This window comes from Rhineura floridana, chromosome 4, assembly GCF_030035675.1.
Source record: "Rhineura floridana isolate rRhiFlo1 chromosome 4, rRhiFlo1.hap2, whole genome shotgun sequence".
Classification (NCBI taxonomy): domain Eukaryota; kingdom Metazoa; phylum Chordata; class Lepidosauria; order Squamata; family Rhineuridae; genus Rhineura; species Rhineura floridana.
The window spans coordinates 68192808-68218263 of NC_084483.1; the positions used below are offsets into that span (position 1 = coordinate 68192808).

At 40.5% G+C, this 25456-nt stretch overlaps 1 protein-coding gene across 4 annotated transcripts in view; it reads right to left on the minus strand.

Moving 5' to 3' along the window:
- Window positions 1–25456, minus strand: part of SNX14 (sorting nexin 14) — a 79131-nt gene extending 53675 nt beyond the window's left edge. Inside the window, exons 1-7 of one of the 4 annotated variants that reach the window (XM_061623268.1) lie at window positions 24997–25279; window positions 11107–11227; window positions 5896–5972; window positions 5725–5803; window positions 5322–5365; window positions 2951–3038; window positions 877–961 (exon numbers count right to left, since the gene is read on the minus strand). In XM_061623268.1, the coding sequence (XP_061479252.1) occupies window positions 877–961; window positions 2951–3038; window positions 5322–5365; window positions 5725–5803; window positions 5896–5972; window positions 11107–11227; window positions 24997–25136 (634 nt within the window). In that variant the 5' untranslated portion in view covers window positions 25137–25279. Of the gene's footprint in view, window positions 1–876; window positions 962–2950; window positions 3039–5321; window positions 5366–5724; window positions 5804–5895; window positions 5973–11106; window positions 11228–24996; window positions 25289–25362 lie in introns of those variants that run through there. The other 3 variants (XM_061623269.1, XM_061623267.1, XM_061623270.1) reach the window with 3 other exon arrangements.

The following is a 25456-nucleotide window of genomic DNA, read 5'->3' on the forward strand; positions in this document are numbered from 1 at the left end:
ATTATGAAACTCACTTTCTTCTGATACCGCATATATAGATTTTGTCATGGGGCATTTTACTATCCCAAGATACGCTGGAGTTTACCAAGGTGGAAAGCATTCCCTCCAAACAAACTGTGTAAGTTTTTAGTTTGTTGATGAAGGCAGAATCCAACCAACTGGGGTAAAATTCACCCCAGGTTTTATTCTCATTGTAGAATTTACAGAGAGGTAGACCTAAGACAGTTGATTATTACCAACATAATTATGTCCCCAAATTTCAGTCACTTACCATCTACAATTTCCCAAATGGTAACCATGCTAGTTTCTGGCAGCAAAAAACACTAAAGAGTCTTGTGGCACTTTAAAAATTAACATATTTAATATGTGATAAGATTTCACAGATTATAGTGCACTTCATCAATTACACTGAGTATTATCCTAAATTGCAGGTATAAATATACATGCATGGGGGGGGGGAAGGATTGTAAACCATAAGATTAGAAGAAATGAAATGTAGATTGTGATAATTACATTATTAATAGGACCTGCTCTCTCTCTCTCTCGCACACACACACACAGTTGTTGATACCACAAGCATGGCAAAGGTAAACCAATTAACATTTGTAGTATGGTAACAATCCATTCACCCAATTCAATCAGTTTTCTTTCTGTAAACAAAAAGCTCCTGGAACAAAAAGTGTCCAACACACTTGATTTTTGCCACAATTCCCATTGTAAAATATTGAGATTTTTAAAAAAGTGACATGGGTTTTTATCCAGGAAAGCACTCTTAAGTGCTCTGATGAGATAACAACCCTTCCACAGAGACATTTTGGCAATATCCCATTGTTAACAGTCATTTAAATACATACCACCATTTAAGAGTGCTAGTACCTTTGTGACTGGCCTTGGCTATTACTTCTATATGCTTCATAGCTGCCTTCAGCATTTTCCTTGTTATAACAGTTGGAATATCTACCTGAATGACAAGTAGAAAGGTAAAGAAATTATTTTTCCTATTATTTCTTAAGAAGATAACAAAGCACAGTTGCTTAAACAGCAACATTCAAGCTGTATGACAAAAAAAAGCAAGACAGTCTTTAAGATTCTTGTTTTCATTGTAAATTAGACTCACAGACTAAAATGTCCCAGTATACAAGACTCTTTCTTACAGTAGTAGTAATAGTAGTAGTAATAGTAATAGTAATAAATTATATCTCCCCCTTCCTCCTAAAAAGGAGTTCAGGGTGGCAAACAAGTGATAAAACAATAGAAACATCTTAAAAACAATCCCAGTACAGATGTAAACTGGAAAAGATCTCTACTTAAAAAGACTGTTAGAAGAGGAAGGTCTTTAGTATGTGCCAAAAAGACAAGAGATGGCACCTAATATTTAAGGAAAGGGAATTCCAAAGGGTAAGTGCCACAACACTAAAGGCCTGATTCCTATTTTGTGCAAAACAGACCTCCTGATAAGAAGGTATCTGCAGGAGGCCTTCAGCAGCAGAACACAGTGATCTACAGAGTATATAAGGAGTGAGATGATATTTGAGATATCCCAATCCCAAGCTGTATACACCAAAACCAGCACCTTAAACTTAGCTCAGTAGCTAATTCTTTGAACAGCAGGGTAACAGGCTGGCAACATCCTGCCCTGGTGAGCAGTTGAGCCAATGCATTTTGCACCAGCTGTAGCTTCTAGATCAACTTCAAGGGCAGCCCCACACAGAGCACATTGCAATAATCAGGAGGTTACCAGTACATGGACAGCAGTGGTCAGACTATCTCAGTCTAGAATCAACCATAGCATTTTTACCAGCCAAACCTGGTCAAAGGCACTCCTAGCCACTGAGGTTACCCGGGCCTCTAGTGACAAAGACAGATACAGGAATACTCCCACACTATGCACATGTTCTTTCAGAGGGAGTACGGCCCTAACCACAGCAGACAATTGACCAATTATCCGGACTCGGGAACCACCCACCCACCCACAGCTTCTTGCCAGAATTCAGAGTGGGTTTCTTGGCCCTCATCCAGCCCACCGCTGAGTCCAGGTACTGGTCCAGGGCTTGCATAGCCTCTCCTAATTCAGATGTTACAGAGGAATAGAACTGAGTATCATCAGTGTATGAATGATCACCCCAAATCTCCTAACAATCACTCCTAAAGGATTTAAATAAATGTTAAACTGCATGATATCCTGAAGCAACAATTGACAGAAACTCAAACACAATCACCCAAAGCAATTCTCTGAAACCAACCTTGGAGATAGATTTGGAACCACTGTAAAACAGTGCCTCCAGTACCTTATCTCATTAAGTCAGCTTATAACTTTACTGTGGTACTGAAAGCTGCTGAGAGATCAAGTTATAATAATAGGGACAAACTCCCCCTGTCCTTCTTCCAATCAAAGTCATCAGGGCAGCCAAGAGGGGCAAAGGGCAAAGAAACACGTTGCTTGCTGCATCATCACAAGTACTTTGTCCACATCATCAGACCACATAAACTGAAAATGATCCCAAGAAGTTGCAGCAGACATTGCACTGAAGAATGCAGTGAACGTGCATGTGGCTCATTTAAAAGTCACTGCCTCACCCCAGAAAACTCCAGGTACTGTACGTCTGAGAGGGTGCTAGTGACCTTCATCATGAATTCCCAGCATTCTCATGATGCTACAATTCGCAAGATGAATTGAAAGATACAATAGCCTTTAGACCAAAGCTTGGAAAAGTTACTTTTTTGAACTACAACTCCCATCAGCCTAATCCAGTGGCCATGCTGGCTGGGGCTGATGGGGGGTGTAGTTCAAAAAAGTAACTTTTCCAAGCTCTGCTTTAGACTGATATAAAACAGAAATGAGTTGGCAGTGGGGATGGGCCCATAGTCTCCTAAATAATTCTTTGTTACCATCTTCCCAAAAGGCATCACTGAAAAAAATTCACTTTTGATTCAACACTAAAGCTGTTACCTTGTAAATTCTGTGAATTAATGCAGATGCAAAAAATCTCAGTGTTACTCTTAGTTCATCTACAGATGATTCATCATCAGTTATCTCCCTGCAAAATTTCAAAATAAAGCACTGTGTATCATTAATGATTAGCAAATTCATTCATCTGTGTTTTATCAGTAATTCCATAAGGATAAAGATTAATATGGCTCCTGGAACTATATAACAGGAACAAGACAGACTGAGCAACATTTAAAAGGCAAGGAACACAAATTTCACAGATCCACAAAACACACCTCCAAATCTTTATGCAAAATGAAATATCATGATCACAAAAGAGTCAAAGTGAGTTTTTCATTTCCAAGTATTAAAAACAACTACATTTTGTGGCTTAAATGATTATTTATAATGAAGCTAAAAGATTGGCCATTTATTTCACATTCCTGAAACTTTATCAGTCAACATGCTTTATCAGTCAACAAAATCCTCAAAGATCTGTCATTCTAAGTTAAAGTGGTATGTAGGTTCCCTCTGGTAGTCTTACTGAAACAAGCCTTCAACATGAAACACCGAATGCAAGGAACTTTTCGTGTTCATGGATTAAAGGTATGCCATATTCAGAATCTGGTTTACCAAATTAGTTGTCTGAAGTTAATTGGGTTGTATCCAGAGGTCAGTGCACTTCGTTCCCATCAAAATTAATGGGCTTTAAGTCATGAATCAACTTTTATATTGATGTCAAATGGACCTAAGTGCAACTAATTTAGCCTGGATCTAATCCATTATCTTGTATGGACTTTTTTCAATGAGAGAGGTAAGCAACACTTGCCTCTTAAGTGGATACATGACCTTATTTTCAACTGCCATCATACAAGCAGTGAATTGCACTACAAGAGCTCAAGTCCAGTTTTACCACTTGCAAGAAAGAAAATGTAAATAATTGAAAAAAGGCACATGGTACAGTCTTCTCAGGATGTTCACGTCATTGTTATTTCTGAATGCAGGTTGAAAGAAATGCAAAACTCCCTGCATATGGAAAGTTAACAAATAAAAGAGAAGACTAGGCTAGACCTGATTGCCTTTAAGTGTTAACATTAGACACTGCTGGAATTCAAGGTGTGAAAAAGCATCTGGACATGAAATACTTCACCTGAACTGATACAGTCCCAGGATGATTATTACATACTTAAGCTAAATATTTAAATCACCACTCAGACAGAGGTGCCTACTTGCTACATCTTTGGGTAACATAGAATACTTTTAAGATTTTGCTGGAGCCTGTGTGTGCCATCCTTTGCAACTGCACCATGGGGTACAGACACCAGTGCAGGTCTACTGATGGATGCTTCTATGGTGGAACAGAAGCTCTGGTGCTGGGACTCTTCAAGTTGCTACTGAGGACCTTAGATAAATGGATCAAGCTATATTTGTGAGGGTCACAAATAGTCACATTAAAGCAAAGCTAAAGCCAGATCAAAAAAAAGTAGTATCTTGGACTTTAACACAAGAAAAATATTTCTATAGATGCGGTCTCTAGGAAAGTTGAGCTGGCACACTTCTGCTCCAACACTAGGACCTTTAGCATATGGGGTGCTGCAGGGTTACATCTTGTTCTCATGCTTTTTAACATTTGCTTGAACCACTGGGGGAAGTCATCCAAAAGTCAAAACTGCAGTGTTAACACAATATGCTGATGACATGGAGCTCAATCTCTTTTTTCTGCCCAAAAATTGCAGGGACTCTTGAATAGGTTATTTGAAGGGCAACTCTGCACCAATATGAACCTGGCCATGCTTTAAAATCGACAACTCATCGATGCTTACAGGACATTTACTAGGACTGGCTACCCTACAAATTTCCCAGTGGGGAACTCTGTAATGCAGCCAGTCACAGTTCCGTTAGGAAGCCTACTTTGCCAAGGAATGGTTTTAGGCACTTTAAGATTCCCATATGTTTTTTGGCAGCCACATTCCACTTGCCCCACACCCGATGTCACATATAACATCCGTAGCAAGCAGCAACCTTGCAGCAAGTGGACAAGATTTGGGGGAAAACAGCCTTACAGGCCAAACTGGGACCCGTGCTAGGCCTAATTAGGTCCACAGGCCGGAGGTTCTCCACCCATGTTTTATGTAATTTTTGAATTGAAAATGTTTTTATTAATAATGATATATCAAATAACATTACATTTTATGTTTGTAATGTCACTTCCTACCAGCAAGATGACATAAACATTTAAAATAAATAAAAATCTTAGAATATAAAAACATTCCTTCAAGCTAATCTGACATGAGATATAAAATGAATGTTCTGAAAAAATGGACAAATTAATATAGGACCAGTAAAAACCACTGAAGGATTCATTGTAGAAAGTCAACATAGGAAATCTTACCTGTACCAAGGATAAACAAAGTTTTCTAGCACTAGCTCAAACATCTGCAGATAAAATCATATTAAAAATTAAATAATGCATTAACATATCCGCAGTAAAGGAGTTAACTACAGAGAGAGAATGCCACTGGAGGAAGTATTCAGTAACATTGATATCAGCATGTATTACATGAACCTTCAGCCCCAAAAGTTTCCCATTGATACAGTGATTGTAAAAATAGTGAACACTGTAATAAGGTGATGAACAAGTGTGATAAAATATGATAAAAGTACTGACTTCTCAGAAATACTCATAATTTGCCAATTCTTAAAACAATGCAAATACAAAATTCTGGTACTTGAAGCAAGGATTATATTGATTTTTTTAAATGAGATTTCCACACCAGGTGATGCTAAACAATTACCTCTGAGAGGGATGCATCAACTTTAGAAGGAACTTTCAAGTCAAGCCATGGCTGATAATTTTGTAGCAGAAATGCAGGCCTATAGAAACAACAAAAATATTGTTATGCAGTGGTCCATTCATCTTTTCCCACAGTACAAAAAAGATTAAAATGCTGAGTATTTTAACTTACCTATGCCTATTACATTTAGCACTATTGCATACAGTACAGGTATAACCTTGGGGGTATAGTTCTTGAAGTTCTAATTGCTAAGAAAACAAACAAGAGTTTCATTATTCAGAATCATCAGGAAATAATTCTGTATTAGCCATTTTTAATGGTTATGTAATGAAACTGATCAAGCAAGACCACAGAATGTTTATAGAACAATAAAACTTAGAAATGAAGCTTTTAAAATACTGAAACAATAGAACATATTTATTCCACCACCCCCAAAAGTAAGCCTTATAAATTATCAGCTAAGAAGTTTTTACACAACACATCTCAAACGCATCCTCTTCTAAACTTATACTGCTTCCATCCTCTTCTTCCTTTCCCGATCTTACCCTGCTGCAAAGTGCAAAGACACTGGGTGAAATTCATTGCTACTGCCCTGCTTGTGGAACAGCTTTTTGTCCGGCAGAGGTATCCACTAATGAAGAGGAGAAATTTCCTCCAATTCTCCCTGCAGCCCCATTTTCACACCTTCCACACTGTTCCAACCCTCTGGAACAGCTCTGTGGGGGCATTGGTGACTGCAAAGCGAAGAGGAGAAGTTTACAAAAATTGCCTCTACTTCTGTTACATCAGCAGACATTTCCAGTAGATCACCAGCTGTTCCACAAATTGACAGCAACACTGGATTTCATCAACTACTTCTTCCACTTATGATAAGGAATCTCTCTAAAGCAAAAAAAATGGGGGGATGGGGGAAGGGAGCAATGCCAAATCTCAAGCTGGGGGAATGAAGGCTCTGCAAGCTCTTCTCCCTTAGAATCATAGAATAGTAGAGTTGGAAGGGGCCTATAAGGCCATCAAGTCCAACCCACTGCGCAATGCAAGAATCCAAATCAAAGCATTCTCGACAGATGGCTGTCCAGCTGCCTCTTGCATGCCTCCAGTGTCAGAGAGCCCACTACCTCTCTAGGTAATTGGTTCCATTGTTGTGTGGCTCTAACAGTTAGGAGGTTTTCCTGATGTCCAGTTGAAATCTGGCTTCCCACAACTTGAGCCCATTATTCCGTGTCCTGCACTCTGGGACGGTCGAGAAGAGATCCTGGTCCTCCTCTATGTGACAACCTTTCATGTACTTGAAGAGTGCTATCATATCTCCCTTCAGTCTTCTCTTCTCCAGGCTAAACATGCCCAGTTCTTTCAGTCTCTCCTCATAGGGCTTGGTTTCTAGTCCCCTGATCATCCTTGTTGCCCTCCTCTGAACCCGTTCCAGTTTGTCTGCATCCTTCTTCAAGTGTGGAGACCAGAACTGGATGCAGTATTCAAGATGAGGCCTAACCAGTGCTGAATAGAGGAGAACTAATACTTCATGCGATTTGGAAACGATACTTCTGTTAATGCAGCCTAATATAGCATTTGCCTTTTTTGCAGCCACATCACACTGTTGGCTCATATTCAGCTTGTGATCAAGGACAATTCCAAGATCCTTCTCACAGGTCGTATGGCTGAGCCAAGTATCCCCCATCTTATAACTGCATTTGGTTTCTTTTTCCTAAGTGTAGAACTTTGCATTTATCCCTGTTGAATTTCATTCTCCTGTTTTCAGCCCAATGCTCCAGCCTATCAAGGTCCCTTTGAATTTTCTTTCTGTCTTCCACAGTATTAGCTATGCCCCCCAATTTTGTATTATCTGCAAATTTTATAAGCATGCTCTGTACCTCCTCATCCAAGTCATTAATAAAAATGTTGAAGAGCACTGGGCCCAGGACTGAGCCCTGTGGTACCCCATTCGTTATTTCCACCCAGTTTGAGAAGGAACCATTGATAAGCACTCTTTGAGTACGATTCTGGAGCCAACTGTGGATCCATCTAATAGTTGTTCCATCCAGCCCACATATAGCTAGCTTGCTAATCAGAATATCATGGGGCACTTTGTCATAAGCTTTGCTGAAGTTGAGGTATATTATGTCCAGAGCATTCCCACAGTCTACAAGGAAGGTTACCCGGTCAAAAAATGAGATGAGATTAGTTTGACAGGATTCGTTCTTCATAAATCCGTGCTGGCTCCTAGTAATCACTGCATTGTTTTCAAGGTGTTTACAGACTGACTGCTTTATAATCTGCTCCAGAGTTTTTCCAGGGATTGATTTTAGGCTGACTAGTCTGTAGTTCCCCGGTTCCTCCTTTTTCCCTTTTTTGAAGACAGGGACAACATTAGCTCTCCTCCAGTCATCCGGCACTTCACCAGTCCTCCATGATTTCGCAAAGATAATAGACAGCAGTTCTGAGAGTTCTTCAGCCAGTTCCTTCAACACTCTAGGATGCAGTTTATCGGGCCCTGCCGATTTGAACTCGTTTAAAGTGATTAGGTATTCCTTGACCATTTGTCTATCAATCTCAAGCTCCAATCCTGCCCCTTCTACTTCATGTTTCCCAGGAGGGTCACAGATCCTTTTTTGGGAGAAGACTGAGCCAAATTAGGAATTGAGAACTTCTGCCCTTCTCACTAGCTGTCTCACACCAGCGCAGTTTTGACTTTTTATATAAGGCAACAGAAATAGCTGCAATGACAAACCTTGGCTGGTGGTGGGGACGAAAAAGTTCACTTGCCTCAGAATCCTCTCACACATTAGAACTTCATGCTACCCTCTCCAGTGTCTCAACCTTTCCTTCATTTGTTACTTTTGCTCCACCCCTGAAATCTGTCCCCTCACCCTTACCTGGGTTTTGACACTAAAAAAGTGAGCTTAGCTAGGGGAGAGGGCTGTAGGTAGCAGGAGGGTTTAGCACATTCCATCTATGCACACCTTTTTCACTTGAAATAGTACACAGAATAATTTAGAAATATTTGTAAATGCACAAAGCCTACATTTCTTCAAAATAAGCACACAAACTTATTTTGATGAGGTGAATGAGGTTATTTTACACACAAACGTATTTTGATGAGGTGAATGGTCCATACATTTTATAAATATGTCTATATTATCCAGTAAAACAATAAATAGCTATCAAATTATCTGATTAATCTTTTATCTAATTAAATTTACATTTGTATATTACCAAAATCTCAATATAGATACTTTTTAAATACTGAAGGAAGTGTGCAAAACATACAATTTAATAAACAAATACTACTATTAGAAAGGCCATCTATATTATTATTTTAAATAATTGACTTCCCAGGAGGATCCCTCCGCCTGTGCAGCCTCTGAGACGGGCTCCCGTCTTGGATGAAACTTTTTCAGTTTTAAATCCAGTCAGAAGGGGTTTTTTTGACTGGGGATAATTTCTTCCAGATAAGGAAGAAACGTGAGATTTCCCACACAGCTTTGTTGTGATTGTTGGAGACTGGAATTCGTCAGAATTGTCTGTGAAAGAAGGTCTTCCAGCAGCTTGGACGGAGCGAGGATTTCTAGCTAGCTCAGCTGAATAAGTGACCCGTTTTTTTTTTCTTTAAAGAAAAACGGACTAACAGGCAAGCATTCTCCTGTCTACGCTTATTACTTTCTTATCTATACAGCTAAAGAGATTTGTCAAAGAACCAGCAATTAAGAAAACCTGGGTGAGTCAAAACTTTCCTTCTCTTTTACTCTCGGAACTAAGGGGGAAGAAAATAAAAATAGCCTATCTTTTTTTTATTGCAAAAAGCTGACATGGAAAATAGCATTATAAAGATTACAATGGATGAGGGGTTTCTGATTGGAAGAGAAAAGAAAAATCTTTTTGATTTATAAGACTTTTGTGTAATATATGTCTGGGACTATTTTTTCTGATCTACTTTTTTTTTGACGAATCTGCTCATTCTGTCTGCTACTAGTTATTTGGACGCTGTGAACTAAAGCTGTTTTTGCACTTCTGGGCATATAAGAGATAAGGGCTGTCTAGAGTGTGACGCTAGTTGGTTTGAAAGATTAACTCCTTTGTAACTGGATAAAGAAATAAACTGCTCTTTGCTTGGGACATTGAAAATTGAAGGAGTTTTGTTCCTTTGGCTTTAAGAATGACAATTAAGAAGATCATGGATGTACAAGAAGGGACTTTATCTTTAGACATGTTTCAGAAAATAATGAATGGGATTAAGTCAATAAAACAAGAACTGAGAAATAATAGTCAAGCGTTGAGAATTGAATTTGACAAAATGAGACAGGAGCTGAAAGAAATTCAGGATTCTATGAGAAAGGAGAATAAAGATAGATCTGGAAAACAAAAAAAGGATGAAAGAGAAATTAAAGGCAAGGTTCAAACTATGGAGATTGGATTAAATATGGACATGGAAAAAGATTTGGATTTCCTGGCTGTGATGGATCCTGGAGACAAATATTACGGTTTGGAACTCAGCGCTGTCACTGAAGGAATTGAAGAGATTGGAGATAAAGATATTATCGGTTCAAAAAAATTCCTGGACTGGAAGGATTTGATGGAACTTGAAATGGAGAAAGTTAACAGAATTAATCCCTGTTTTGTGTCAATGGAAAAATCTTCAAGAGATGTGCTAGTGTATCATGTAAAAAAGAGGAACAGAGATGCGGCTTTGCAACAATACTTCAGTGATACGTTCGGAATTGACGGCAAGAAAATATCTGTGATAAAGGAAATTCCTATCAGACTCTTATTATATGACTATGACAGCAAGATTATTGGGTGCGTAAAGATGGAAGATGGAAGATGGAACCAATACGGATAATGGAAGAAGAGCAATTTGAAATTACTGGACTTAGTAGACTTGATGAGTTGGATTAATTGACATGTCTATCTATATCTCAAGGATTGGAAACTTCTCTTTGACTTTTTGTGGAAGAATAAAATGATATGATGTTAATGAGATTTGAAACCAATTAAGATAACCGCTGGAGGAAGGTGATTTTATAATCTATTAAGAGACAGGCTTGTTATATATTATAGATTTATAGCTGAACTACGACAAATCGGAAGTCAATCTTTTTATATATTTTTTCTTTTTTTATTGTATTAGTTATTGATTTGTGTTTTTTCTTTTTGTATTGTTTTGGTTTTTAAAATTTGAATAAAAATTGAGAAAAAAAATTATTATTTTAAATCAAGATGCCTCAACTTGCAGTAGCATCAACTAAAAACAGTTCTCTAATGTTTCAGTTGATCTACGAATTAAAACTACATAAACCTTGTGGCCTCACAATGAAAAATAAAAGTAGTATTTAGCTGTTGCTGCCATGTGAGGAATAAAATCATATTAATGAAGTTATACATTACCTTGGTTTTATGTTTTACTGTGAACAGAATATTAGGCAAGAGGGAATCTGGTCCTAAGGAACAATAGAATGTGACAACTCCCGCCACAAATGACCAGAAGGTCATAAGAATATGAAGATACCTAAAAAACAGAGAAAAATTACAGTCCACAAGACAGCAAAAGACATGCTTGATTGTTTCTGCTAGAAACTTTGGAAAAATATATTCAACACTCTGTATACTATAACCTTAATTTGCACAGCTATCAAGACAATCATATAACATTTAATTTTTTTAAAAATACACAAAACTTGAACAGTAATCTTATACTTCCTGAGAGGAAATTCTATTGAACTCAGTGAGGCTTGTTCTATATAGGGTTACACTCAGCGCTGGATTAACCATTAAGCAAAATAAGCATGCTTAGGGCACCAAGGGAAGGGGGGCACCACAGATTTCCCCCACTAGCTATCATGCCCTTAACTCTCAACTCTTTCACTCGACTTTAGTTGATTTTTTTGTAATTCTCTTTATCTGCCGTGTTCGACTTTAATCTGAATTGTTAAAAAAACATTTTCTTTGGTATGGTGAGTGACTAAAGTTTAAAAGTTTGAAGGTGTCATAGACCTAGAGTTCAGTATGTTTGACTGTCTTACCAACACTAATTTCAGTGTTTTTCTAATCATTATAAATATATTTGTTGCCTTGGGTATTTTTTAAAATTAATGGTCACAAATTGCACAGCTGAGCGTTCATTTTCTCAGCTCAAGCATATTAAAAATCCCAACAGAACAACTATGCAACAAGACAGGCTGGATGCCTTGTCTCTGCTAAGAATAGAAGCAGATTTGTTACGCCAGATTAGTTTTGAGGACTTGATCAAAGACTTCGCAATTAAAAAAATCTAGGAGTAAGCTTTTTAAAGTATAAATAAAGTTATAAGTAGGCAACAATGTCAATAAGCATTATTTTGCATCTTTTGATCCATGTATGCGGAAATGCTATGTATCTTCAAGGTTAGAAAGCAATGGAATAAAATATGGTTTTGTACAAATAATGATATTTCTCCATTAGAATATATTTTTTTAAAATTGTCCAACAACATTGATTTCTGTAGAAAAAGGATTTTCAAAATTGAAAAGTATGCTCTCGAGATCACGTAATTTCAGCAGAGATAATATCAGACCTTATTTTGCCTTATAATCTTTGAGAGGGTGATTAAAACTCATTTTCAATAAATTTTTGTATTTGCATTTTTTCCCTTTTAACAATTTTATTAAGAAATGCATAAAACAGTGTTGAAAATTTGCATTTTTTCTGTTGCCCTAGTTATAAGTAAATAATTTGCTTATATTGCTTACTGCTATTTAGTGTTAAATAAAAAATTTTTTTAAAGTTTTTATTTAATATAGTTGTGGGGTCTGGCCTGGAAGAAAACTGAATTTTCAATCTCTTATTTCACCTTCAGCACTTATTGAGTTTTAACGTCTTGTCAGTTAAGCAATGGAAGGGCTGGGGGAGGCACCATTGTTGGGGTGTGCTTAGGGCATCAGTTGGCCTTAACCCAGCCCTGGTCACACTGTTAATGATAATTTAAGTTCAAGGTTCTGGTTTTGGTGTACAAAGCCCAACACAGCTCGGGACCAGGCTACATGAAAGATCGTCTTACCCCTTGTATACCTAGTCCATCACTACGCTCTGCAGATACCATCTTATCAGGAGGTCCATTCCACACAACATAGGAGACTGACCTTTAGTGTAGTGGCATATACCCTTTGGAATTCCCTCCCCTTAATTATTAGACAGGTGCCATCTGTTATCTTTCTGGCGCCTACTGAAGACCTTCCTCTTTCAACAAACCTTTTTAATAGAGACCTTATCCCAGTCTGTATCTATGTTGGAATTTGTTTTTTAAGATGTTTTTAAAGCTTTTTAAAAATATGTTTAAAGATGTTTTGTTTTAATATGTTTTTAAAGATGTTTTGTTGTAATATATTTTAAAGTTTGGTTTTTTTTATGTTTAGGAGTGTTTTAGTACTTTTGTTTGCTGCCCCAGGCTCCTACTGGGAGGAAGGGCAGGATATAAATCTAATCAATCAATTTAAGTAGACAAGTACCTCTCTCTTTTTTTTAATCAACAATCTAAATACATCCTATTGCTCACATTTCAATGGAAGAAGCAATCTGTATGCCCCCTTCCTGGGCATTCAGGTTTCCGAGGTACCAGAGAGAAGAGTAAGGCAGACTCAGCCACAGGTTTACTTAAAAGGAAAGTGTTTATTGAGTAGCTTTCAACCCGCAGGTGTACTCAATACAATGGAACAGGCTGCCAGGCTCTGCACGGGCATGGACCAGGTTGAACACCGAACCAGGCAGCCAAGAACCCTTTTATAGGATACGTGTTTACAACACAGTAATGAGCAACTAATTAGACAAAGAATTAAGTCACCACTTTCCCAGCATAGCCCTTCAATGATGGGGCGCTTTCCCAGGATCATACAGCATAACAATAGCTGATAAGCAAGGCCTCTAATTGCCTGGCAGGGCATTAACTGCTCCAAGGTCTACACTATCTGGTTAACAAGGCAACTTCCCAGCACTCTTGGCAGAGCATCAGAACTTTGCCTGTTAGAAACCCAGCTGGCTCTGAGCTATACATTGACCATCCCTTGCCCATCTCCCTGCTGGCTTAGACGCTGAATGCTAAACTCTAAAGAGAACTAAGGCTGGGGGGGAATACAAGCCCCCCTTGCCTACAGGCAGCTATTCTGCTGATATAGCTGCTTAGCTTGCCCATGGGCCGGTACACAATCTTAGCTGATACTTAAAGTATATGATACTGAAGTGCTAAGCTAAACCAATGTAATTCTGCTTGCTGAGTACGGACTCTCAAAGTGGATCTTTGTGACTGCTCTCTACCAAAAACATTACAAAGATGCAACATAGAAGAAAAGATACCAAAACATACAAGAACAAAGGGCCATAATATACTGAGCTGAAAAGGTGTTGAGTTGAAAAGTGTGGTTTCTCAGAATAGTTCTAAGAGAAAGAATCCTGTTCACTTCAAGACCGAATTCAGAAATGCCCAAAGTGATGGCTCACTGGATCAAGAGAGAGATATTTTGCAACCCAAAACATCAGGATTGAGGTGATGGTAGAGAATAAGAGATTTCTTCTTCCCCTAGTCTGGGCATTGGTCTTCAACTGATAGGTCAAGACACACTATTGGGTTGCAACAGTAGCATTACCACAATACAAATATATGGCAAAAAAAAAGTAGTGAGTCTTCCAGTTCATCTTTAGCCTAAAGGCAGGCCCCGGATCTGCAAAGGTGGAAGACTACTGCTTCTAGAGCACCATGATGAACTGATACAGCCAACGAAATTGGGTAACTCAAGACTTGCACTCCAATGGAGATGCAGGTGAGCTTTGCTTTACTCTCAAAGTGTACCTAACTATACTACTTTTGAGCTAAGCGAAGTTCTTCATATCAAATTTAATTTTAACTCTGGGACGTGGTTGCCTTTCCTTTATCTCACATTTCTAGAAACTTATTTGCTCTGCTTTCTGTTTCTGGAATACTGCAGTCTGGATTGCAATGGGTAATCTGGAGCATAGGAAGAGAAGTCCCCATGAGTGCTTGCTTTGAAACACAGACCTTCTAGTCCTTTCACTCTAAAGATACCTGCTGCCAAATACAAAACAGATGGAGAATTCCCAAGTGATGACAGCATCAAAGCCTGAAGCACCCCAAACTGAGAAGACACATGCTTGTGTTATTCATTATAAAGAAAAATAAGCTTATATTTTTAATGTATACAAGTTTATTATAAGCTCTTTGTGAGGCTTCTTTGTTTGAATTTACAGAGTACAAGTATCTAGAAAAATACAATTAAGTTTCTCCAACATTATAAAAACCTCCCACTTTTTCAAGAGAGAGAATATGGATAGGCTCCTTTTATAAGTCTGTGTATCCATCTCAGGTCCTTCTGTTCCTCACTCCATCTAGTTATCTACATGTCCCCAAAATCTGCTTGAGAGGGTCCCACAAAATGGGGAGCTGCAGAGGAAGAAGTACCACTGCATGAGTTGATGCCCGCTTGCACTATTTTAGATCTCACCCAATTGTAAAGCTTGCAATGACCAGAAATGTTATACCAAGAGACCAAATTTTAAACTTCACATAATACTGAACTTCACTTGAAATTGTGTTATTATTTTTGCACCCAGAAAGAGGCACAAAAGGCCCCCATCAAGATCAGAGCCACAGCATTATGTTTTCTGCTTATGTGGTATTTATGGTAAGAGTTAATATTAGAATGCTTAAGGTAAGTGGTGAGTGTTGGGAGGGGGGAATGAGTAAGTAGAATGTTGGAGTGTGCTGGTTGGTGATTGGCTGAGAGACTGAGGGTTGAATATTTGAGGGTTTGACAGTTGGACAGGGCTTGAATAATGTTTGGTTAGGGAAGCCTTTCCCAACCAGTGTGCCTCCAGAAGTTGTTGGACCACAATTCCCATCTTTCCTGACCATTGGCAATGCTGGCTGAGGCTGATGGGAGTTGTGGTCCAACAACATCTGGAGGCACACTGGTTGGGAAAGGCTGGGTTAGGGTTTAATGCTTGGAGAGTGAACAGTGTTGTGTGGAGGGTGGTAGATAGAGAGTGTAGGTTCAGTGTTTGATTATTATTTGGGGTTTAGATAGGAGTGGAGACGGATTAGAAATATTTTAGTGTGGGTAGGAGAGGTAGAATTCGAAGAGTTTAAAGAACTTTACTAGTACCATAAGTGAAAGACCAAGAGAAATGTATTGAAACCAAATGCTTAACACCACAAAGTGAATTTGCTCTTTATAATAACATCTATACTTTAATATTGTTCTGTTTTCACAAACACTTCTTGTCACTGGTTTTGCTAAGGGTGAATCAGATACATTTATCTGTGGTGGCAGCAAGTATATGAAAGAGTAAAACAGTACCAGGTTACAGGGGCTTAACTCACTGCTGTGGGCTTTAAAGAGACAGTGTCACAGAGGAGTTGAAGCAATCACATAACTTTAACTGACACTTTTTGTTTCATGTGGTCTGTCCCTAATTTCTTTTTTGGTCTACAATGCCCCTCTTTACAAAGTGTATTTAAAAGACTTTCAGCTTGCTTCTATTAGAAAACTTGCACCCAAAGTTGCTCTTTCTGCTGCCTGTTCATGCATGCATGCCTTCACGCTGCCAACTGTCAAAGAAAGGAGTAATTTCTAGAGATGTGGGGAAAAAAGACTCAGAAAACAAACCCAGAAAAATGGGGGAGGGGTGTGTGACGCCCTTCCCTGGCTCTCCCTGTCAGGTTCCTACCTGCGCGTGGCTACTGCCTGTCACTAGGCACCACCAGGGACCCCACCAGTCCGGACTGTCCTTTTTTATTGTTTCTCTCCCCGCTCTAGCACAGATCTCAACAGATTCCCCTGCTAGGCAACCACCAGTCACATCCTAATACTAGTATTCCCAGAGACTCTGAATACTGGTATTGTTATTCTCTTCACCGCTGCCACCATTTGTTACAGTTCCCCTTCAGCCTTGGTCATTACCTTACCCTCCCTTCTGGTCTGTGAAACCCCAGCCAAGGATCAGGCCTTTGGTAAACCAAATTAAGTATTTATTAAAGATAACAAAGCTAACAAGATTAACAAGATTTCTTCTTAAGGCACATAAGCATATGGTTTTACTCAATACTAATCCGAACTCCACCCCCCTCCTTCTCCACTCTCTCCTGGCAAACAACTCTCTAAACCCCACCAAGCAACCCACTCAGTTTCACCTCCTCCACCACCTAGATTCCACTCTCACTCTTCCTTTTATACGTTCAGCCATTTTAAACACTCAGCCAATCATCTAGCATTCTACTGCCCATTCACTCCCCCTCCTCTTTCACTCCACTTACCATGTATCTTCCAAACAACCAACACTTACCATATATACATTAATATAGGAACATCACATTTCCCCCCCTTAAAACAACAGCAGAGTATTATTCCTGTTCCAGGATTTATACATCGCGTTAACAAATAAAAGTCTCTATGGGGAAAATGTCTTTCTTCGTTCGTCTGGTCACGTCACTGCAGTCCCAGCCATTTGCCTGGAAAGTCCATCGGCCAGTACATTGTCCTTGCCTTTTATGAACTGGAAGTCCACTTGATAGTCCTGTAGGGCCCAGGACCACCTCTGCAGCATAGTGTTATGGTTTTTCATAGTCTGTAACCATAACAAGGCCCGATGATCCGTAGTCACTGTGAATCTTCGTCCCCACACGTATGGGCGCAACTTGTTCAGTCCCCACACGACCGCTAGGCACACCTTCTGGACCGACGAATAGTTTTTCTCCCTCGGCGTCAGCTTGCGACTCAGGTACGCCACTGGATGTCTGGTGCCTTCTCTCTCCTGCAGTAAGATGACTCCCAGCGCCAGGTCCGACGCATCTGTAGCCACGATGAATGGTTTCTCATAGTCTGGTGCTATTAATATGGGTCCTTGGCACAAGGCTTGCTTCAGTAGATCAAAAGCCTTCTGACATTCATCCGTCCATACCACACGCTCACAACACTTCTTCTTTGTTAATTCATGCAAGGGGGTTGCTATTTCCCCAAAATTTCTCACAAACTTCCTATAAAACCCAGCCACACCCAGAAATGCCCTTACTTGTTTTTTGGTTAAGGGGATCGGCCACGCTTGTATTGCCTCCACCTTGCTCCATAAGGGGGTGATTTTCCCACTCCCCACCTTATGTCCTAAATAGATTACTTCCTTTAGTCCAAACTGGCATTTCTTAGCTTTTATTGTGAGGTCTGCTTTTCTTAAGGCCTCCAATACTGTTGTCAGGTGTTGGACATGCTCAGGCACCGACTTGCTAAAAATGGCCACGTCATCGATATAGGCCACTGCAAAATCTGACATGCCTCGCAACACAGTATTGATTAGCCTCTGAAATGAACTTGGTGAGTTCCTTAGTCCCATGGGTAAGGTCACAAACTTATATAACCCATCTGGTGTACTGAAGGCAGTTTTGGCTCTGGATTGCTCGTCTAGTTCCATTTGCCAAAATCCTTTACAGAGATCTAGTGTAGAGATAATGGTTGCTGCCCCCAATAACTCTAACATTGCGTCTACCCTAGGCATAGGATACACATCTGGGACAGTAATTTTATTGATTAGCCGATAATCAATGCAAAACCTGGTCATTCCATCTTTTTTCGGAACCAGGACAATACTTGAGGCCCAGGGACTGATGGATTCCCTGATCACTCCTAATTCCAGCATATCTTCCACCTCCCTTTTGATCTCATTCAAAACTTTCCCATTCGCACGGTACGGAACAGATCTGATTGGGGCATGATCTCCAGTATCAATGGAATGTTTAACTATACTGGTTCGGCCAGGTTTGTTGCTAAAGAGATTCCTATAGGTTTTCAAAACTCTCAGAATCTCTTCTTTTACTTCCTCCTTCACCTCCTCTGACCATTCCACTTGATCTACCCCTCCTTTGTCTTTGCTTTCCTGTACCAAATCCGGAAGTTCAGGCCCACTTCCCTCAGGGAATAAGGTAACTTGCAACACCTGTGCATCCCTGGTATGGTAAGGCTTCAACATATTTACATGAACCACTTTGCTTTTGTTTAATTGGTCTGTGGTGATTACATATGTCACTGTGTCAAGCCTTTCTCTGATGGTATATGGTCCTTCCCAGTTAGCCTGTAATTTGTCATGTTTCCTGGGTATGAACGCCATAACCATATCTCCCACATCATACACACGTTCCCTGGCTGTTCTGTCATACCAGTAACTTTGCTTCTGCTGAGCTTGACTGAGATTCTCTTTCACCACTTCCATCATTGATGTTAATTTATTGCAGAATTCCAATACAAAATCTACTACAGATGTTTTGTACTCTCCCAGGGTTCCTTCCCATGATTTTTTTAATAGTTCCAAAGGTCCCCTCACTTTTCTAGTGAACATGAGTTCAAAGGGTGAGAAGCCTGTTGACTCTTGAGGGACTTCTCTATATGCAAATAAGAAGCATCCCAACCGTTCATCCCAGTCTTGTGGGTGATCTTGAACATAGCTTCTGATCATGCCCTTCAAAACGCCATTGAATCTCTCTGTTAACCCATTAGTGGCGGGATGGTAAGTAGTGGTCTTTACATGTTTTAGACCACAACATTTCCACATACATTGCATCACTTCTCCCATGAATACACTGCCTTGATCCGTCAGCACTTCATGAGGGAAACCCAGCCTCATAAAGATTTTTAATAAAGCCTCTGCCACTACAGGGGCTTCTACAGATCTTAGTGCTTCTGCGTCTGGGTACCTGGTGGCAAAATCCACCACCACCACTAGATATTTCTTGCCATGCCTTGTGGGTTTGGAAAAAGGGCCCACCAAATCTATTCCCACTCTATAAAAGGGTTGTCCAATTATAGGAAGGGGCTTTAAGGGTGCCTTAGTCTTTACTCCACTTTTTCCCACCTTTTGGCATATTCCACAAGATAGACAATGTTGTTTTACATCTTTGGAGATGTTTGGCCCATAATAGTGTGCCGCCAATCTCCTCTTGGTCTTTTTTATTCCCAGATGTCCTGCACATGGGACATTGTGGGCTACCTCTAGCAATCTGGTTCTGTATTTGCTAGGTACTATCAATTTTCACTGGTTCACATTCATCCTTTCTCTCAGCGGGCATCCACAGTCTATATAAAATCCCATTCTCACACACAACTTGATTCCTCAGTTTGTCAGTGAAAGGAATCTGTTGGGTCAGAGCTTGTTCCTTTATCTGCTTCAAACTTATATTTTCATGCAGCTCTTCCCTGAATTGCTCTGCTTCTTTCTTATCAGAGACCACTTGATACAGTTTGTCTCCTTCAGCAGGCCTGCTAGTGGTTGCTATGGTGACCTGAGGCTGGTTAACAGATTCCACCCTGTTTGTTTCAGCCCCCCTTGATATGGCTTCTTTTTCTCTGCCAATTTGCTGTCTGGTCACTACATATATCTTTCCTTGGGCTCCCATTACATCTCTTCCCAGTATTACTGGTTCTTGTTGCTGGGCATTAATGCCTACTTTATGTCGGCCCTCTCGGCCTCTCCAAGTCATTTCCACCAGGGCCACAGGCAAACTTTCTGGTTGACCCCTCACTCCTTGGATAGTCACAGTTTCCTGAGGTAATATTACCTCAGATTTTATTAAATCTGGCCTCAGTAATGTCTGAGCGGCACCAGTATCAAGCAATGCCCAATAATTTGCCCCTTGTACACTCACTTCCTCTCTCAGACTTGAATCAAGGTCTGTTACTTCTGTCCAGTTTATCTGGCAGAACTGAACCTTTTTCGCTGTTTCTAAAGCCTTGGGCTCTGTTTTCACTGCCCTTGTCTGAGCAGGATTACTAATGGGGTTGGCAACCTCACATTGAAAACGTAGGTGCCCCGGTCTACCACATTTGTAGCATAATTTCTCCTCACTTTTAGGGTACACAGATCCACTCTGGGGTGTCCTGTGCCCTTCAGATTTTACTGGAGGACTCACTCGCTGTGGTACCACATCCCTTCTGCCAGCATTATATGGTCTGGGTTTAAAATCTCTTGATGTTTTCCCCACCCAGCCAGTTCTGTTGGAGGCGAAGTGATCCGCCATCTCTGCGGCCTCCTGCACCGATGTAGGGGAACGGTCTTTGACCAGGAGCCTTATTTCTGGTGGTAACTGATGGTATAATTGATCCAATATCATGAGATTTTTCACCTCCTCCACAGACTGAGCTTTTGCACTTGTCAGCCATTTCCCAAATATGTCCATCAGTTTTGCCCCCAGCTCCACGAAAGACCTCCCTGTCTGTATCTGGCAGTTTCTGAAAAGCTTTCTAAAATAATCAGGCCCCAGTCTGAATCTTTTAAACACTGCTTCTTTGAATTCAGCATAGGTGACGGGCCTGTCTGAGGGGAAATATTGGTATACCTCAGCCAATTCCCCTTTAATCAGGTTTGATAAATACTGCATGTATTTATCTTCAGGTAGCCCCCACAACTGAGCTGCTTTTTCAAAGGTGCTGAGGTAAATTTGAGGATTTTGACCAGGCTCATAGACAGCAAAGTCCTTTGGAGTAATTTTTATTTTTGCTCCATCTCTGTCTTTCCTTGTCTCCTCAGAGTGAAATTTCTCTCTATCAAATTTTAACTTTTCTACTTGTAATTCAGCATCCAATGCTCATTGCTTCTCCCTCTCCTCAAACCCCAATCTCATTCTCTCAATTTCCAACTCCCTCTGTTTTTCCTTCTCTGCACCTTCCATCCTCAATCTCTCAGCTTCCAACTCCCTCTGCTTGTCTTTCCCATCAGCTTCCATCCTCAATCTCTCAGCTTCCAACTCCCTCTGCTTGTCTTTTTCCTCAGCCTCCCATCTTAACTTCTCTCTCAAGTACTCTATATAAGCGGGATTGCTTAAATATCCTTCTGGGGTCTCTTCTCTGACAGGTTGTTTTTGCTGAGCAGTTGCAAATCCTATAAGTGCTACCCTCAATTCATCTACCCCTTTACCCTCGTGAGGTAAATTGAATGTTATGCACTTCTCCACCAGCTCCTCTCTTTTCATTTTTATATATTCAGCCATGGTCACTCACTCTTTGCCACACACTCTTTGCCAGTCACTCTCACAAGTAATCTTGTTTTGTTATTTCTGTTTGCCACACAACTATTAGGGATTCTCTAGTATCCGTACCACCGCTACAGCCAACACTTGTGATGTAGTCTCCTTTGTTCGTATCCCACCGCTACTGCCACCACCTGTGACGCCCTTCCCTGGCTCTCCCTGTCAGGTTCCTACCTGCGCGTGGCTACTGCCTGTCACTAGGCACCACCAGGGACTCCACCAGTCCGGACTGTCCTTTTTTATTGTTTCTCTCCCCGCTCTAGCACAGATCTCAACAGATCCCCCTGCTAGGCAACCACCAGTCACGTCCTAATACTAGTATTCCCAGAGACTCTGAATACTGGTATTGTTATTCTCTTCACCGCTGCCACCATTTGTTACAGTTTCCCTTCAGCCTTACCCTCCCTTCTGGTCTGTGAAACCCCAGCCAAGGATCAGGCCTTTGGTAAACCAAATTAAGTATTTATTAAAGATAACAAAGCTAACAAGATTAACAAGATTTCTTCTTAAGGCACATAAGCATATGGTTTTACTCAATACTAATCCGAACTCCACCCCCCTCCTTCTCCACTCTCTCCTGGCAAACAACTCTCTAAACCCCACCAAGCAACCCACTCAGTTTCACCTCCTCTACCACCTAGATTCCACTCTCACTCTTCCTTTTATACATTCAGCCATTTTAAACACTCAGCCAATCATCTAGCATTCTACTGCCCATTCACTCCCCCTCCTCTTTCACTCCACTTACCATGTATCTTCTAAACAACCAACACTTACCATATATACATTAATATAGGAACATCACAGGGGAGAATAGGATTTTTCCCGTTTTTTTCTGAAGCATTGTTTTTGTTTTTTAAAAAAACTGAATTATGAAATATTTTCTTTTAGAATTATGAATAAAATGCTTAGGGCAAGTGTTTGTATTTTTCCTCTCCTAAAATTATTTCAAAAACCAAGTAACCAGAAGACTTTTAAGTAAGTCTATGTACCAGATCATTACAATTCCTGTACAATGAGGACAAACAAGTCTTCTGAGTTGTATACTGAGAACACCTGTCAAATGCAAAAGCCAGATGAGTTTCTGTCATTGACACAAGAGAAGGAAGTGTTGACCATTGAACTGTACTGTCACTGATTTAATTTTCCATCAAGTCTGCAAGTTTGGAGAAGTAACACTGTTATGTCTTTGCTGGCTTGAGAGCAGATACTCCAAGGCCAGCCGTTGTCATGGTAACGTGAGATAGCAACTGGGAAAGTTCTAACAGAGTCTGTAAGTTGTGTCTTCTGTATTTTGCCTCTGAACTGAGAGGTTTTCTTCTGTGTCATGTCTTTGAACTGAGAACTTCTCTCCTGGGGGGCGGGAGCAACTCTACATGTAATCTTAAAGCCTTAAGCCATAATGTCTTGTAGTAAAGACTCTTAACCTGATCTAATGCCTCTGTGATGTTTCTTGCTCAACTTAACTCCAATGTAACGTATGCTGTTTCACGCAACAACGCACACACGTCAACAGGAAGAAGGATTCAGTGGCTTCTTTGCCTGTAGGTATCCTTTTGTTGGCATAGTTGGTGAATCTGTTTCTGTGCTTTTGACTAGGCCTCAAAGGACTGGGAGTGGGAGAAAGTACAAAGCATCACAAAGAAGCAGAAAGGGATAGAGAAAATGAGACTGATTTAAATTTCATTAGTATTCATTGAGTCTTGGTTCCCCCATCTGCTCTTTCTATGGAAATTAGTGCTTTAAGTCTGCTTGACACTGTAGATGACTAGAGGAGACACAGTAATTCTCATATAATAATTTCCTTTGTTTTACTTTTTAAAATATGTTTTTAGATGTTTTGTTGCTTGTGCGTTTGCCACATTGGGTTCCTTTGCGAGGAAGGGCAGGAAGATAAATTTAATAAGTAAATAAATATAATGTTCATGATTCTTTCTGTTTTTATTGTTTTTGCCTGCTCCTCAAACTCAAACCCAAAAAGATAATACGTTCTGTACACTTCAGCAGCTTGCAGCTCAATTTGTAACAAAAATTTTTAAAAGTAATTTCAATCTGTTATTGTCTGATTAAACTATACTTTTAATATACCAAGCATCATAATTTTACAGGCAAATAAAGTTATACATAATACATTTCATGTTCCTAAAGTAATAAAATGAATTTCAATCTGAAAGTCTGCTAAAAAATAAGTATTTCATATCGCCACCTTAGGCTCCTTCTGGGAGGAAGGGTGGGATAAAAATTATTATTATTAAAAATCTGTTTCCCCCCCAGGGCTTCAAAATTCCCAGAAATTTTACACCTCTAATAATTTCTTGCAATAACTTGAATGGAAATTGGTAACAGAGATGAGTAGCCCGAGGACAACGCCTTTGGGCCAAAAAAAATATATGGCTCTCTACTTTATGCTGTGTTCCACAGTAATTCCTATCAGCCCCAGGAATCTTAACCAATGGGCTACAGCTCCCTCATTCCTAACCAACATCTGGAGGATCACAGATTCTCCTTCCTTGTGCTAAAGGATGATGAAACTGTCTGCTTACCTCAGAGCTTAACTTTCAATGACCAAAGCTTTGAAGCCCAAATGGGAATAAGCATAATACCGTAAATTGATATGTAGTATCTAAGTCATAAAAGTTAAAGAAATACAGCTACTCCAGGTTATCGGGGGTCAATGAATGCTGAAAAGAAACCATCATTAACAGTTCCAAGTAGCTTCCCCAGGCCTTGTGAGACTCAGCCCCAGCAAGGTACAGATTTTCTTTCAAGAGCAGCATTGTGAGGATGTGTAGGAAAATGATAGGTAGTCATAGCAGGCCTCTCCTTGATACATAACAGAGGACAGCAGTAAACCGAGTACTGTATAGAAAAGTGACCCTGTGAAAGGGGGGCGGGGAATGGCTTGCGGAAATAATCCTCATTGGCGCAATTTCTGTGTTTATTTTTGCACCCTACTTTTCTCTTAAAACAGATATTCGGAACTTACTTAAAACGGTACCCTTTTCTTTTACCCGTTTCGACTTATCACCCCCCTTCCCTATCAGTTCTCTTCCGCTATTAAGTTCCACTCCCTGGGTGTATTTTATTTTACGAGAACGAGAACATTTTAGTTTGACAAGGCATTCCGCAAGAATGAAAACAAACGTTCGCACGTCCCCGAGCCCCATTAGCGTGCTCACGTGACAGAGTGCCCGCACCCAAACATGCGCAGCCCCTTCCCACTTTACCGGCTGAGCAGGAGAGTCGCCGCACTGAGCCCCAGGAGAATGCAACAAAACAGCGGGTACTGGCGGCAGGTCTCGCGCAGCACCTCCACCCCACGCACGCGCCGGCACAGCCTCTCCCCGGCCGCGCGCACCCGCCTCATCGTAGAGGAGGGGGAACACGCGACCCCGGCTACCGCTGGACCTGCAGATACCAACTCCTGTCAAAACACTGGAAAGGACCCAGAACCCACGACTTCCGGTTTCTCTCACGTGTTATCACGTGCCCTCGCGCGCGTTACCCGAATACACGCTCTCTATGCGTAAGAGGCGGGTCGATGGTTCCACGGTCCGAAACCGGAAGTTAGCTCTGAGCGACTCTGCAAATACCTTTTTATTTTCTCCCCGTCTCTGTGGTTAGGTTAGGACCTATGAGCCCGCAACACCAGGGATCGCAACCCTGCATCTCATCCCCCGGTTTGAG